Source organism: Thunnus albacares, chromosome 6 (genome assembly GCF_914725855.1).
Source record: "Thunnus albacares chromosome 6, fThuAlb1.1, whole genome shotgun sequence".
Classification (NCBI taxonomy): Eukaryota; Metazoa; Chordata; class Actinopteri; order Scombriformes; family Scombridae; genus Thunnus; species Thunnus albacares.
Genome location: NC_058111.1, coordinates 35,075,907 through 35,093,233, shown reverse-complemented (window position 1 = coordinate 35,093,233; position 17,327 = coordinate 35,075,907). Strand labels below are relative to the sequence as shown.

General features: G+C 38.5%; 1 protein-coding gene across 1 annotated transcript; it reads left to right on the top strand.

Moving 5' to 3' along the window:
- The first annotated feature begins 2,707 nt into the window (after positions 1-2,707).
- Positions 2,708-16,105, top strand: kcnj13 (potassium inwardly rectifying channel subfamily J member 13). Its single transcript, XM_044354068.1, has 3 exons — positions 2,708-2,944; positions 10,404-10,966; positions 12,887-16,105. The coding sequence occupies exons 2-3, from the start codon at positions 10,450-10,452 to the stop codon at positions 13,459-13,461; spliced, it is 1,092 nt and encodes a 363-aa protein (XP_044210003.1). The 5' UTR covers positions 2,708-2,944; positions 10,404-10,449; the 3' UTR covers positions 13,462-16,105.
- The last annotated feature ends 1,222 nt before the right edge of the window (positions 16,106-17,327 follow it).

Here is a 17,327-nt window from a genome sequence, read left to right as displayed (position 1 = left end):
AGAGAGTAGAACAATGGAAAAGTGAAGGGTGACACATTTCCCAGCAGTAGGTGAATGACCCATCTCTCACTCTTCAGACTAATGAGAGAGAATGAAGGAAAAGCTACAGCAGCTACAAAAACGTCAAGTGAATGCCTCACATTTCTGATGTTGTCATCTTCCACCTCCATGGTCAGACTGCTGCAGGACAACAGAGGGGGAGACAGTCACAGTACTGTCCCACACAACAATGATCCACTCTATCAAACTGTCTGGCTGCTGTCTGATTCTTCATGGTTATCATGATCACCATACACTTCTTTTAAGGAGCAACGGTGTACAAATATATTAAAAATCTAAAGCCTGTAGCAGCAACATTGTTCTTTAGAGTATAAACATATTCATGATTTCATTATTCTCAGAGTCTAATAATGTAAAGTTAGTCCTGAGGGTGGCACTAGAGGAGGGTCATGGGGTCATTAGAATCAAAGGAGTTTATTTCCTTGAGCCTATTTGTTAAATGATGAGATATTGTGCATGCAAAGATGACATTATGGCCTTATGCACTTGAAGAAGGCTCATGGTGTTCTTAAATGGAAAGGATTTGTGCTCTGGGGAACACTGACATGCTCAATAAATCTCATGTCAATCTGTCATTTAGAGTTTTTTATTTAGTGGAATTTTTGATTGGCAGAGCTACAGGAAAAGTCAGGAGGTCACAACTTGGGTCGTATTTTCAGTTTTGTCCATCATTTCTATCAGTTATGTTGACATTGTACTCACCAAAGTAATAGCTGAGATGTGGGATAACAACAACCAAGAGTCTGTCCCAACACCCACACGCAATCTACAGTGCCTACAGTACCTGTGTGACCAGCTAACTGAAACTGCAGTAACAGTAACAACTATAACTGCCACAGTACCCGATAAACTGCAAGCATCTTGAGGGTTATCAGAACTCAATGGAACATGATTGGTCTAAATATATATATATATATATATATATATATATATATATATATATTTATATATATATATATATTATGTTGACAATGTGATATATGTGATATTAGTCTTGTCATTCTCATCAAGTAGCATAGATTTTCTTTATTAAGATTACCTTGTGTGGCCTCTGGAGGCTCTGTCATAACTTCAAAGTGTTTAGACATGAATAATATGTTACTAGTCAGGTTGGATTTAACGTGTCATACACTTTAGTTTCTTTATGTTTGTTGATTATTGTCTCTGCTAAAACCAGATTATAGCTGTATTAACATCAATAACTGGATGGTGGTGAATTGTGGGAAACACAGGTCTGAATATTGCTCCGAAGCTGTATTTGGAGAAGTGTGTGTTAAAGGCATACTACAGCCATTTACTATTTCAGTTCCATAAAGCTGGTGGTCTCACAAGAGACAGATTAAAAATAGAAGGTCAAAATTAAAGCAGCAGAGGCTGCGATGTCCTGACTTTTAGTCTTTAATATAGTCAAGCTCCAAAAACACTGGATCCTACATTTCCCATAATGCAACTCAATTGGAACATGACCATTGGTTCCCTGTCTGCGTTGGTCCTCTGTCCATAACAAGCCATTGTTGTTGTTTTTTTTTTACCTGAAAAGGGTCTGCAGGTGATAAATCTTGTGGATAGACTGTAAAAGTAAAGTGAAGAAGACAACTTCCTGTCACCTCTAATTGTCACCATGACAACTCACTATAGATGATTTACTTTGTCTGATGAATATATGATCATAAAAACAGTGATTTAATCATCACGGGGTCTAGTCCTATCTACCATGTTCCCAGATCTCAGCTGATGCAATGTTTTATTACTGATGATAATGATGACCAAAAACACAGGAATAAGACCCTATTTGTGATAAAACTGGAGTTATCCTTAAAGAATCATCTAGAAAATCCACGAATATCCACAATAGATTTCCTGTCAATCATGCTATAGACCAAATTGTAAGACAGAGTGACAGACCAACCAACACTGCTGTCCTACTGCTCAAGGGTCAGAATACAGTGTTGACATTTAACCTTCAGTCATATGGCTCGATTATTGTGTAGTCACCAGCAAAGAAGCTCTCTGTGAATCCTTAGTTAATATGTTAACTATTGTAAGGTCACACAGTAATGGAATAACAGTGTCAATTGTTGAGGTAGGTGTGAAAATGAAAACCAGTACCACCTATTTTCAACCATGTTGCATTGCTAAGCATTGCTCAAAAAAGTGTATTTGTAATTCCAGTGGAGATGCCAAGTTTCCAAAGACACTATATTAGGCTCATCTTGAGGAAAATGTGTATGAAATTATCCATTAATATCTCCAAAATTACCATTTAATGTTCATGCAATAGGGAATAAGATGTTTGATGTGTAATTATTTTACATGACAGGTCACCTCAGAAAACATGCATAATATAAAGAATAATAAAGAAAAAAATTGAGGGACAAAACATTTGGATGCATGCAAATACATATATGTATGCACACATTTACACACACAAGTTACGGATGCACCACCTTATCAGCAAATCCAGTTTCTCCCAGCAGCAGCTGCGGGACACCAACCAGCAACAAGCAGCTCTTTGAATGAACTGTGACAAGGTGTTGTTCTTTTCCCCCCTCCCTCTGTCTTCTGTCTTCCGGGAACACTAATAGGCTCCATGCAGAGTAATGTGACCAATTGAATCATCCTCGGCCTGGAGCTGGAAGCTGCAGATCGGAGGAGCAGAGAGCGCCGCGCTCAGTCCGGCTCCCACACTGAGAAAACCTCTCTGGGGTGACACTTTATCAGTTTCTGCTTTGGACTCCTCTGGGATTTTACACACCGTCCTCCCAAAGGAACTAGTGGCATTTTTTCCATTTGCCTCGGCCCTTTTGCTCCTTTGGCAGACCTCAGACCAGATTGTAGGTGAAAAGGTCAGAGGGCCCCTCTTTAGCCCTGACTGCAGTTATAGGTGAGTAAAAACTCCAGCGTGATGCTGGACACAGCTGAGGCACTCATACCAGGACAATGAGTGAGCGATCAGCTGTGATTTGATCAATTTGGTGACCTGTTACAGCAATGAAGGATGTAAGTCAAAGTAACTTGTTGACACCATATGAAACAGGATTTATAAGATGACATTAGTTCTACGCACTTTATAAACTTTGTTAATTACATTAAACACAGAAAAGAAATTATTTCTTAACTGTTTTAAGCAAAATAATGTTATCAGCTAAAACCTTTTCCTGCAGCACAGAGGTGGTAAACTGACTGTGGTTGATCCTAGTTGTAGATAACTAGCATGGACACAAGGGCATCTGAAAGTCAAGTCAACCAACTATTTTTATGTTTACCACTACAATGCCACAGATAATCAAACATATTAGTTTTTGTATTTCACACATCGTTTTTGTGGGCGAAAGTGGCGTAAACAGGGAATGGATAAAATTTACAGCCACAGATTGAATATTGCATTAACCCTTCTGCACCCCTCCAAGTTGGTGATAAAGAGACATTTCCACTAACTTCTTCACTTAGCTTGTACATTAGCATAGGTTAGAGACAGGGAAAATGGCTGACTAGGCACCGTCACGCGTAGCCGTCATTACTAGGAGATGATTACAGTAAAGTCTAAATATTCCACCAGCCTCAGGGACTTCACTCTCCTCAATGGAGTTACACAAAGTGCTGTTTGTTTGCATCGTCATACATCTGAACAACTCACAGGAAGGAGAAAGCTGTTAATTTAACTTAAGTTAATTACCATAACTGAATTATACTCTAGGTTGAAGTTATGGATTCAAAGTTTTGCTTAAATAAAAGTAAGGAATTTGCTAAAATGTACACTTGTAAAAGTTAAGAACAGTAAAGGCAATAATTTCTTCCAAGCATCCCATGATCAAGACTTGTACAAGATAAGTACAATAATTGAGATTTTCTGCCATTGTAATGATTTATAAACTTCATGATATGGGTTGAAAAAACAACTTTCTAAGAACTCGTTAACGTTCACTGCATTTGCATTAACTCTGCAGACTCTTACTTCTAGTTCGTATACCAAAACAGGATGCAACAGATGTTTTGCATCAAAGGTGTGTGATAGTGTCTGTTTCTGACCACAGGACTTAAAATAAATCTTTAAGGTGAGGCACCAAACACATGCTGCAGATTGATATGCCTTCTTGTCACTACCCTGTCTCCTAAAAATGTATTACTAATTTTCACGAGCAAATTCATTTTGAAGGAAACATAATGCTCCCCAAATTACACTAAATGAGTAAACAAATATTTTTACTGGACATATCGGCAAAGTCGCATTCATCTTTAAATTTATATTCCAAATTATGTCATATTTGGCATATAATTTTTATTTTCTTTATTGTTAAACTAAATAGGTTGATACAATTTCATCTGTTTCCCTACAACATACTTGTGGCAGCTAAAGCTGGATTAAGGTTTTAACGAGCCAACTCAAAGCACTTGGATACGGTTATGGAAAGATGTGGAAAGAAGTGGTCTTGGTTAAACACTGAAGTCAACTCAGACTTGAAGCATGAAATAAATTTACTTAAACAAAGGTGATTTTAGTGGCATAAAGCTAACCACACACAGGACATGAACCCGGGGTTAAAGTGCTGTGTCATCAGTTTGTGACATCAAAGCAACTGATAGTGAAACTATTCTTATGCAGTGAAAATGTACATATATCTAACTACTCCTCAGCAGTGGTGGAAAGTAACTAAGTACATTTACTCAAGTACTGTACTTAAGTACAGTTTTGAGGTACTTGTACTTTACTAGTATTTCCATGTGATGCTACTTTATACTTCCACTCCACTTCATTTCAGAGGGAAATATTGTACTTTCTACTCCACTACATTTATTTGACAGCTTTAGTTACTTTTCAGATGAAGATTTGACACAATAATATAACAAGCTTTTAAAATACAACACATAGTTAAAGATGAAACCAGTGGTTTCCAACATTTTTGGCTTTTGACGTCTTACAAAAAGCAGTGTGTAGTCGGGGTCACATTTCACATGTCTATGAGTTGTTAACAGCTTCACCAGACAGTGATTTTTCCCTCTGAACGTCTCACATGGTTTCATTTCAATAAATGTTCAAATGATCCAATATTTCACCAAAAATCAAAGATTAGAGAAAAAGTCCAAAACCTTTCCTCTCCCATTAATCATCTCACGACGCCTCAGATTTATCTGGTGACCCTTTGGAGGGGCCCAACCCCTAGGTTGGGAACCACTGGACTAAACTAGCTGACTATATATAAAGTAGTTCAAATTAGCATCACTTCTAGCAGCTACAACAATAACATGCTACTTACACACTGATGCTTCAGTATTAACAATCTAATGATGTCATATATAATAATATATCAGTCAGAGGGACCAAACCACTACTTTTACTGCAATACTTTAACTACATCAAGCTCATAATACTTATGTACTTTTACTGTAGTAGGATATTTAATGCAGGACTTTTACTTGTAATGGAGTATTTTTACGTTGCTGTATTGGTACTTTTACTTAAGTAAAGAATCTGAATACCTCTTCATCCACTGCTCCTCAGTATGACTTAAACTGAGTTGTCTTAAGCTCACTTTGTGCCTTGTACTATATTAGAACAATTAATGAACTTTACCCTAAAAATACAGTACCAGTCAAAAGTTTGGACACATCTTCCAGTTCCCTTGAATGAGAAAGTGTGTTCAAACTTTCAACTGGTACTGTATTTCATTATTATAATCACAATTTTAACCCATACAAATATTTAAAGAAAGACTGTGTTACTTTTTAAAGAACAAATAGGTCATTCTTTCTCTTACAAATGAAAAATGATAGAGTCTTACTTTGGTCTGGTGTGACCAGTGGATTATGGTGGCTTAGTGTTAGCTAATGTTAGTAAACTTACAAACCCATAGAGAATTTTCACTTGATTCTGCAGTTCCCCTCAATTCTCCCCTGTGAGTTTTATAGCTTCTCTCAGTTGATTGTTTTGGTTTTCTGGATGCAACTTTACTGTTTTGATTCACTCTCAGCTGTTTTCTGTGAGACCTCAAAAAAAGAGCTAAAAAGGTGGAGAGGAGGAGAGTAAATAATGGACTAACGTTCATCAGGTGGACACAATAAACACAACTGCAAAAGGAATGCTAATGTTGCTCTGTATCTGCTGGATGTTTAAAGCAACACATTTGCTATATTAACTTAAAAGCTGATACTGTATCAGTGTTGTGTTTACAGCTTGTTTACACTGAGCCAAACATGTAGATAGAGAGAGACCAATGCGTTTACTGTACTTTTTATTTTAAAAATAAATCTTAAATTTGAATTAACTTAACTTACTAATTTAAAATGTAATTTCATTTTCAAATAGACTAATGTTAGTGCCCTACAGTTATACATTTTTACTCTGGAATTGAATGTATAAAACTTACAAAGGACCTTATTAGAAACCAAGGGGGAAAAAGGGAAAAAAAGTATGGGTACCTTAATGATTAGTGTTTTTAAAATGACTGAATATCTGAAAAAATGAAAAAACATGTGCAGGCATATGTTACATTTGAATATTGTCCATTTTAATCCGCACATGTGTAACTTTCCAACAATCCCAAGAAGCACTGATTTTCATGTATTTATTAGATGCTCTAATGGCCGGTGAGGTCACTGGCTGATGCAGTGACAGCTCTGACAGACTGAGCACTGAGAGTCAGTATAATGAAGTCTTAGCCAGCACATGGCTCTCATGTGACAACCTTGCTGACTGTTATCAGGCTGGTGTTTCCCCCAGCCTCATTACAAAGACAAATGTCTTACTAAAATCAACTACACATTCACCCTACACACTCCTTTTTGACCTGCTATTATTTCACCTTATATCAAGCATAAGTCCTGGGTTGGATGCTGTTTGTTTCAAAGATGAGCAGAAAATGTTTTCTGATGTCTCAAGACTTATTACACTGTTCATATTTTATGAACTAAACTGACTACGGAATTGTCAACTTTTTAGTCACTGACAAACCAAGTAACTTTTACACTTGTCCTCTGAAGTTTAAAGTAGCTAGAAAAATGCTCTAGAAAACAATCAAGTGTTCAAATATACTTCATTTTTTGTTATTAATGTTTTATGTTAACAATGCTGTTGTATGAATTTATCAAACTTTATTAACATTATTCCTCATGACCTCACACTAGATTTATTGTTTTGTTTCAGTTTTAAGTGTCTCGCTCTCCCAGTTTGTTGTATTTGAAAGCTATGCAAAGTTCAAATCAAATGCATGAAAAGAATTTGCAAGTGCACATTACATACATGCATAAAATGATGTTAAATGTATATTGTAATTGGTGAACAAGACAAGTTGAGAGCCATGCAGTGCAGTAAGTTTAAAGCTCCCCGCAGATGAAAGACGCATTCCTACTCTGCATGTCGCTGTGTTCCTCAGACAGATACCCAGCTGGGACCTGCTCTAATCTCCTGGCAACAATATTGACATAGAAATAGAAACTCTGGAGAGGACAGGAGTCTAGCTGTCCGCCTGTCAGGACTGCCTTCACATACATCTGGTGGTCAGAGTTCCTCTACACACATGTCCTGTTTAAATTAGATACGATGGTGAAGCTGTAGACACAGCTTAACCTTGGAATTTAAAGAAACAGTCACGCATTTTGGCAAGTTTGATTTTTATTTAACTATTCTGAGAGTTAGATGACAAGATGCCTTGTTTTTCCAGGATATCTTATCCTACCTTAGATCAAACACTGTAAACAAACTGCTAGCTGAGCTCCATCAAAAATAAAACAAGTCTAAAAGTGATGCTAAAAATAGTTTGTCATTTTGTTGCAACTGTAATAGCCTAATTGTCAATAAAATTAAACAGTTTTATTTCCTTGGGAAAGAATGTGCTCAGGACAGTTTATAGCAGTTTATATCTTCCTAAAAGACCAGTAGGCTCATTATGTGAAAGATGTGTAAGTTTACATTTTTACAAAGTCAAAGAAAAGATCATGGACTGTCCAAAGGTGAAAGGAAGGGTTCTTCCTGGGAAGCATAATTGTGTACAGTAAATAACATGGCAATCTGTCCATTAGATATTATTTTTCTGATTTACCAGTTGATATCTTGGCCTGACAGTGGCATTAGAGGAAAGTTATGGGGTTAGGGTTGACAGTTTTAGGGTTAGAGTTGAAACAAGTTTATTTATTTAAAGGTGAAGTGTGTAGGACTTAGTGGCTACTGTAGAAACATGCAACATGGTGGCCTCTGTGGAAGAGAGCCTTTCACTATGGGATTTGAGTCAACCATGGATTTGAGTCATGCATGTGCAAGCGGATCCCCCATCTTGGACAGCTAGGTATGGCAACACCACTTGGACAAACCACATATTGTCACTACAGGATTTGAGTCTGTCACTACACAATATGTGTGTCAACCGTGGACTTTACCCACATTTTTCACAGCATATGAGTTATTACATAAAAATGTTTGGTTCATGTAGGGACAGAGTAATTCCCTCAGTAACCATCTCCATTACATTTCAAAAAGGGACATTTTGAGCATATTGGAGTTTATTGGCCATTCTGTATAGTTGTGGTAATGTAGGCAATAGCTTATATTTTTTTTCCTTTCAGGGCCAAAGAATTACATCTTGACCATGAACCAAACATTTTTATCAAAATAAACAATATAAAAAAACACACAGGATCTAAGTAAAAAGAAAAAAGTCCCAAATTGTATCAAATTAATGTCAAAGATGGAAGAAACAAAAGACAGAGCTCAGACAAACACATTCAGGTACATAACTGAATGAGTACAGTTTTGCATTTTGCCAAGAATTTAAATATGAATCAAATATTTTTTATGTAATAACTCATATGCTGTGAAAAATGCGCGTAAAATCCACCGTTGACATTCAGTTCATGTAGTGACAGACTCAAATCTTGTAGTGACAATATGTGGTTTGTCCAAGATGGTGGATCCGCTTGCGCATGTATGACTCAAATCCACGGTTGACTCAAATCCTGTAGCGAAAGGTCTTCTTCCATAGAGCCCACCATGTTGCACTGCCATAGTTCTACAGTAGCCTAGATTTGACAAACCATACATTAGCTGTAGAGAGGGCCTTTTGCGCATGTGCAATTCAAATCCACGGTTGACTCAAATCCTATAGTGACACGACCTGCTCCCTATGTAGATATAAAGGGCTCATTCTGAGGTAATGACAACACAGCAATTCTTATTTTCAGGTGATTATACACTAATTAAAATATACTTATGAATATTATATTCTATTTCTGCCAAGTCCATTCCACTCGATGCCACTAAATTCTACACACTGCACCTTTTGTTTGCCAAGTTTGCCAAAGAGCAAAGAGCTTGTGAGGGGAACAGTGACCTGACAGAGGAATTATTTTGCAGTGGTATTTTTCCATTTCACTTTTATCCAAAGCATTTTCCAATTTGCCTCTGATTCACACACAAGTGGCAGCAAGCTACCATTCAAAGCACTTACCAACCATCAGTAGCAGCTTAGGGTTCACTTTCTTGCTTGAGGACACTTCAAATTGTGAAATTCTGGGGGATTGAACTGCCAACCCTGTGATCAACCCATTCTACCTGCACAGCCACCACATACTTAACAGCCATTTGGCAGAAAGTCCAAGAGGTCACCAAAATAAATAGATATAATTGGCATATTAACACAGTCATTATCAAATATCATTACCAAATGAAATGGCAAAATCTATGTAAATCTTTTTGATTTACCTAGACTAAAAGTGTTGGATGGACAGACCAACCAACCATCTGGCAGCCACAAGTGGGGCAAAAATAAGCCTTCCAACAATTTCATTTACAACAAGTTGTCTTGTTTAGTTAAGTGGATAGTTTACTCCAGGGGAACAATGTTGATCTTATAAAGAAAAATCAATGTGTATAATAGACCAGAGTTAGCCAAAAAAAAAGCAAATTTAAGGTAGAAACCAAATTTTGGTTGCACATATCACTTGTTATATTATAAAGCAATTTCTTAGCCACAACAGCTTGGGTACAGGGACTGCAAGCAGCATCTCAACACTCCTGTCCTCAGTAGGGTTGCCAGATTTAATCACAGTCATAACAAAACCCAGCTGATTCTCAGAGTAATTAGCAACTAGCTTTGAAGCTACATGACCAGATACAACATGTAAGTAAGCTATGGGATTGCCGGAAAGTGCTATTAAATGTTTCACTTTTGACAGAGCAAAACTATCTTTTTTCCCTCCAGTCTTCATGCCAAAGATACCTCTGACTTTCTCATCTTACTCTGGGTTTGATGACAAACATGTTAATTTAAAAGCATGAAAGAATGAGTGTAATTGTATAAATGAGTATAATACTTCTGAAATATACTTGAGTGTCTTTTATAATTTTATTTCAGGATCATCCACACCTTGCCCTAACCTGCTTGAGATCCACCTGTAACCATGACAACCAAATCCAACAGCAGTGTTCTGGGTGGCAAGGCTTCCTCCTCTCCTCTCCTGTCTTCACCAACCCGCCAGCGCCTGGTCACCAAAGACGGACACTGTGCCCTCCGTCCCCCACTCTGCCCTACAGGCTCATGGCGTGGGGCCTCAAGCCGAGCCTGGCTGCTGGCCCTGCAGGACATGTGGGGACTGTTGGTGGGACTGCGCTGGAGATGGGTCCTGTTGGCCTTCTGTGCCTCCTTCCTGGCCCACTGGCTGCTGTTTGCCTGCTTGTGGTACTTGCTGGCCCACCTCAACGGAGACCTGGCTGTGCAGGATCATGATGCTCCCCCACAGGGGCATGTGGTTTGTGTGAAGCACATTACCAGCTTCACTGCTGCCTTTTCCTTCTCCCTGGAGACACAGCTGACCATCGGCTATGGCACCATGTTCCCCAGTGGGGACTGTCCCAGTGCCATAGCACTGCTGGCTGTGCAGATGCTGCTGGGGCTCATGCTAGAGGCATTCATCACAGGTACAACAGTATAACACAGTATTTTTTTCTGGATATTACATTTGAAAAGTTGGTGGTCAGATTATATTCAAGGACTAAACATATTCTCAACAGCAGTTTTTTTGAGTGTTGTGTCAAAGTGTCTTCATATTGTCCCCATCATATTGTATTCCCCTTACATCAACCTCATCGCTAATCCCAGCCAGTTGTCTTCTGCAATGCTTAATTAACCTCAACGCAAATTTACCTTATCCGAGACCCATCCGCAACCATGGAGGGTAGAGCTTTGGAAACACACAGGGAAACACTGTTCAAAGAGGAAACAGACTTTGACATAAAAGCAGGCCTTGTGTTACAGAGTGAGCTTCTTACATTAACAGAATGTTGCCTTAATGCTTATTTCATGTTTAGCACTATAGTGTTTAATTGTGACTATTGTACTGGAATGAATTCATTGTTACAAAGCATCTGATACAAACAAAATGGCAACACCTGCTGGGCGACTCTTGAATTGCATTTACACTGAATAATTAAATTATAGTTTATGCTGGCAGTGCTCAACAATCGACATAGGCGTGACACCTCTCTGATACAAGAGTTAAGAAATGACCCTCACAATGAATCTAGTAATTCTACAATCCTGGCTATGGCCTTGGTGATGAGAGTCCAATATGTAGTTCTGATCTGAATCAAGTATTCTCAACAGTATGTGTGCAGGCATGATAGGAACTAATGGTAATCTTTCCTGATCTCGCTTTGTGTTGTGGACTTTACAGTCTCTCAATTTGACATTTCCATCTACCACATGCACAGTCATACAGTGTACACAGGCCGAACACAGATGTGTCTGCCCTGTAGGCTGTGAAATTGAGCAAAGACGGACTACAAGTTGGGCTAATGTAAGACTTCATCCTCAGGCACCACGTAGGCCGGTTTTATTGTGTGCTAATGACTGGGCCAATGTAGGCTACAAATAAGGCCGTCATGGGAAAAACTAGGCAAAAAAGAGGACAAAAACATGAAAAAATGCAAATTTAAAAACTACTGTTTAACTTATGGTAGCCTATGAAAAGTAACATGCACAATCTTTAAGGCCTATATGCACTCTCTCTGAGTTTGTGCCATGTGGCCGTGATTTGGACAGCTTTTGTTTATCTTTTGAAAGTACACCACCTCCATCGCTGTCAACACAGAGGAAATTGGTGCAATTTTCCAGTGTACATGAACAGTGATGCAAGGAGGAATGTATAAGCTTACTCATTTTCACACCTGACCAATCACTGTGGAAAGCAGACATGACTGTTGGATTGTCAACTTTTCAGAATTCTTTTTTTAAATGGGCAGTGTCAGTGTAGAGCTCTCTCTCTCTAAATGTTGAAGATTTTCAACACTATTGGACTGTCTGAACAGCACATCAGAGTTTTTTATTGGCCTTTAAGGGTTCAGTATGCCTGAGACTAACTAGGTCATACAAAGTGTCATGCAACCACATCTAAAGGCAAAAGTGAAAGTCGGTCAGTTACAAAAGTTGCTTAGGACAGCTCCACCAACTCTGATGTCAGAGAGGTGTCAGGGGAGGGGGTGAAGCTAGCCCTTCACTAACCCATGTGGACTTACATGGATATATACAGTTGGGTCACAAAGCAGACAACAAATCATACAGTATTGCTCAGTCTGTTGAATATGCATTAAAAAAAAGACAGAGCCATATTATTAATTGGACTTCTGTGTTTTAACATTCTTTAGTTAAATTTACTTTTGGTACCCATTCATTTTGTGCTTCTAAAACATGAAGTTGTTTTACCTCTGCTGCTATTGACAGAACAAGATTTATTTTGCTGTGACTTACTGAAAAGCAGCATGACACAAACATATACATTAACAAGGCAAAGCATCTCATATCATCACATCACATTGAAGTCTCATTGTCTTAATCTTCAGGTGCATTTGTAGCCAAGATTGCGCGTCCTCAGAAGCGAGCAGGAGCCATTCAGTTCAGTCCCCAGGCAGTGGTGGGCCAACACCAGGGCCAGACGTGCCTCATGCTACGAGCCACCAACCTGCTACAGCGGCCTCTGGTAGATGTGAAGGTGAGTGCTGTGCTCTATGAGGAACATGAAGGTCAGGCTCTGCACCAGACCTCTCTGGACTTCCACTTGGATCATCTGGGCCAACAGCCCTGTCCTTTCTTCATCTTCCCACTCACCTTTTACCACCCACTGGACCGCCGGAGCCCCCTCTACCCTGCCCTGTGTGAGGGCATATCCAACCACTTTGAGTTGGTGGTGTTTCTGTCGGCCTTGCAGGAGGGAACTGGTGACACCTGCCAGAAGAGGACCTCCTACCTGCGTCAAGAAATCCAGTTTGACCGTCGCTTTGTGCCGGCCTTGGGGCTGGATGCTCGGGGGAGGTACATGGTGAGCACCCAGCACTTTGATACGGCCCACTCAAAGGAGCCCTTGGACAAGGACTGTGTGGTGCAGATCAACGGTGATGGCAGTGACAGGATGGAGTAAGGATGCTGTAAGGGAGGTTTCCTAGGGACAAAGGGGAGTTTCTGAGGCATAATTGGGTAGAGTAACATGAGGCAGATACTTTTGTCAGCAGGAACTTCTTTCAATTTGGTAAATCTGAATTTGTGTCATTTGCAATTAAAAAGTATATCAGTCTCCTCCTGCCAATCAGTTGAAGTCCCTAGAACAACAACCAGGGTATGATCCCCTAGTGGCTTCCCAACCATCGATATTGCCAGTTGTGTTAGTTGGAATGCCTGACCAACAGGGGGCACCAGCTTTGGGAACTGAGTGTGAAAAATTACACTACTGTTTATTACAAATTGGGTTTTATTTCTGTGACTCTGGCCATGGCTTCTGACAACTATGATAACATTGTAATCTCCAAATTAATTTCAGAGTTCTTCAAATATGTTGAATCACTAAAATAGATCCAATGAGCCAAAAAACATGAGCAGTCAGACTATCAGACAGGTTGAAAACTAACCTTCAGGCTAGCCAAATTTATATGGAAGAGAAAATGATTAAGTTAAAATTACCCAATAATTATAAAGAAACATCACAGTACACAAGTCTGCAGCTGGATGAATCTTTTTTGCCTTTTTTAGCTCCTAGTTTTGGTTTTATGGCCCATCACATCTCTCGCCAACCTGGTTTCCAGCAACAGCAAGCAGCTGTTTTCAGTAAAAAAAATAAAGCTCTGGTTAACACACAGTACACTACCTGCCCAACACCAAACAGCAGACAAAGTTACAAATTAGCTGGTGAGCATAAAAAACTATTACTTTAAGATAAAGAAAACCATCATTGTAAAGCTGCAATGCAAAGGATTTAGAAACAATAATAAAAACAACAAAATAAAAGTTATCTGCTATAATCACTAACCAATTTTACACGAAGGGGCTTTGAGGAAACCAGATACACATGGATGAATCTGTGGTTGAATGGAAACAGCTCAAACGGTGGAATCTTTGTATTTCTCAGTCTGTAGGTGTAATGTTTCGACAAGCTGAATCCAATTTGGGAGAACTGGATTTATGCCATTACGCCATTATGCCATCACAATTTGAGTTCTTTAATTTGAATTCATCGAAATTTAATCAGAATAATTCAACTGAATTTCACAAACATAACTTCATTAATTCTCTTAAGTTCACATATAAATGAAGAATACAAATAAAATTCAAAATTCAACTATGTATAGTGTACAACCAAAGTCTGAACTACAAATTCGGACGTACCACATTCAAATCTAAAACCTGCTGGCACAAATATCTGCCTATAGGTAACAGGTAGTGAGGCAGACCAATATGGAATGGGACCAGTAATGGTAGGCATAATGATAAGAGGATATTACAGGGTCGACGCTAGGTATGTGGAGTGGGAAGCAGTGATAAATTAAATACAGTTTTCCATTTATTCATTTTCATAAGTCAGTACTCAGCATGTCATGCACTTGCATGATTCTGACATCCTTCACCATTGACCACCCCCACTGCAGTCTTATTTAAAAGGACCATACCACCATATTATGGTGTTTCACATTGTTGAATGTGTTTTTCTGTCTTGCAGACAGCCACTACTTTCAGTTCATTTCACTACACTGTGAAAATCAACTTACAGACACTTGAAGCAGAGAATATCATGTCTCCTTTCATTGTTGTCAAAGTTATGCTACTGAGGCACTGTGTGGTAATACATCACTACACAGTATTTGTCATAGTATTCTGAAACAAACAGAACCAAGAGGCTGTCTGTTGCGGATTTCATTGAATTTAATATCTAAACCGGTGTAGTTAAAGAATGCATTACACCAGTGGATTTAAATTTTCCACGAAACTGAAGTAAATATTTTCTACTTCAGAGAATTCTATTTGGCACAGAGGGACATTTTAAGTTGGCAAACCTCAGCGCCAACCCTGTAAAACTGAATATGGAATTAGGTGGTATGGCAGGTATAGTGTGTCATATAGTATATATACTTATAGGTATAAGTGTGTGAAGAGAGTGTGTAAAGTACCAATAAGGAAGGGACAGAATGCAATGACTCTACTGTCATCAATATAAAAGGGCATTCATGTTGCTGATCAGAGACTGGCAACACAACTGATGGATTAGACTATCAACATGAGCTGACAATCACAACAAACCTTCAGATGGTTGTAATTCCATCGCCAATATTAAGCTGCTGAGGTTATTCATCAGAGGCCTTAGGAACAAAAACATCCATGTCTTAAAGTGAGCTATCTAACATTAGACTGACCTGCATGAAATGAGGTATGGCTCAGTAGTGACTGATAGAATGATACTGACTGCTGATTGATTTGTAGATTAATGCCTTTACTTTGAAAAATCATTGCCTAAATCATAATGTGAAGCAAAGATTAAACATATTATGTTCAATTTGTACAATAATAAATGTTTCTAGATTGAGCAAAGAGTTAGGAAGTTAGGAAAAAAGTCTATATGTTGTAGTTAATGTGTGTTTGTATTTGGAGTATTTTCCCTTTAAAGGTTGTTGATATGAAGAGAATCACTGTGCTATCTATATGGTTTAAAAGAAATCATGTAACAACTTCAGACATAAGAGAGGAAATGTTCCACAAAATATGATTGTGAAGGATGAGATACTATTGTGTCTCACATGCTTCAGTGCCTTTGTACAGTGTACATGAAATAAATATTTTCTAAACAAGCTTGATAGTGAGAAGGACCATTATTACAATGAGCCTCTGAACTCCACAAATATGAACTACTACATCACCTCATCACAGTTATCATGGAGACAACTGTACTGTAACTGTACAGCAATGTGTATCCGCTTGCTTTAACAATGCTGCTCCCTGGTGGTGATGGCTTGTACATTTTCATCAGACAGAATGAAATAATAATCATTAAATGTGTCACTAATACCCATTTCATTATTGTCTTAAAGTGATCAATAAATAGGTCCAACTGATAAGAGCTGTTTTGAAGAGGGTCCCTTCAGTATTGTATGTATATGTTCCAAATTAATTTATGTTTAAGAACCACACAGCAAACCTGGGTGCAGGCTGCATTCCAGCATAATGCAAGGCTTAATAGCGGCTACGACACAGGATTTTTAAGGTCAATGGCAATTTCATTATTTGAGGGTTTAAAAATGCAATGACAATATATTGGCTGATGTAAATGTTTTAATAGAAACATAACAAACATTTTTGATTAGGATTACTGTACCTTACATTTACTTACTAAAGGCTTCTGACCAAGATATGTACTGAGATGGACACTATGCAGTTGAACCGTTTAATATTTTGTGTTATTTGAAAGCACATACAGTGTTTCATTATGTGGTGTTGAATAGGTACTGTGTGTGTGTGTGTGTACCAGGAAATTACTTATGGTGTGGGGACGTAAATCTGTTTACACAGTCACATGTGGAGACTCACCTCTCTTTTGGGGAAAAAAGCAAGTCCCCATAACATCAATCATTCATTTTAGAATGAGGTTGAGGGCAGGTTAGGGTTAGGGTTAGGGTTAGGTTAAGGTTATGGTAAGGGTTAGGATTAGGGTGAGGCCGGTTGGTGGTTAGGGTTAGGGTAAGACTCCAGGAAATGAATGGAAGTCAATGTAATGTCCTCTGAAGTGACGGAAACATGACTGTGTGTGTGTGTCTGGAATTTCTTTGGTCAAAATAACATTCAACCACCATGCTATCAGTTGACCGGAGGGGTATAGTTGTTCTGTGCTCCTTGGAAAAATATTGCCCGGACTGAGCTTTCCATTTATATAATAACTAGATAACCTAAATAGATTTTAAATATATTAAAATGGTATACAAAAAAAGACAGTATAGTCTTCTGTACTCATGCCATTTTCTTCAGCCT

What these genes read in the sequence shown, in the direction of transcription:
- kcnj13 (XM_044354068.1), top strand. Translation starts at nt 10,450, where the DNA reads ATGACAACCAAATCCAACAGCAGTGTTCTGGGTGGCAAGGCTTCCTCC. An exon ending in GCTAGAGGCATTCATCACAG is followed by an intron (nt 10,967 to 12,886) that starts GTACAACAGTAT and finishes CTTAATCTTCAG; the next exon opens with GTGCATTTGTAGCCAAGATT.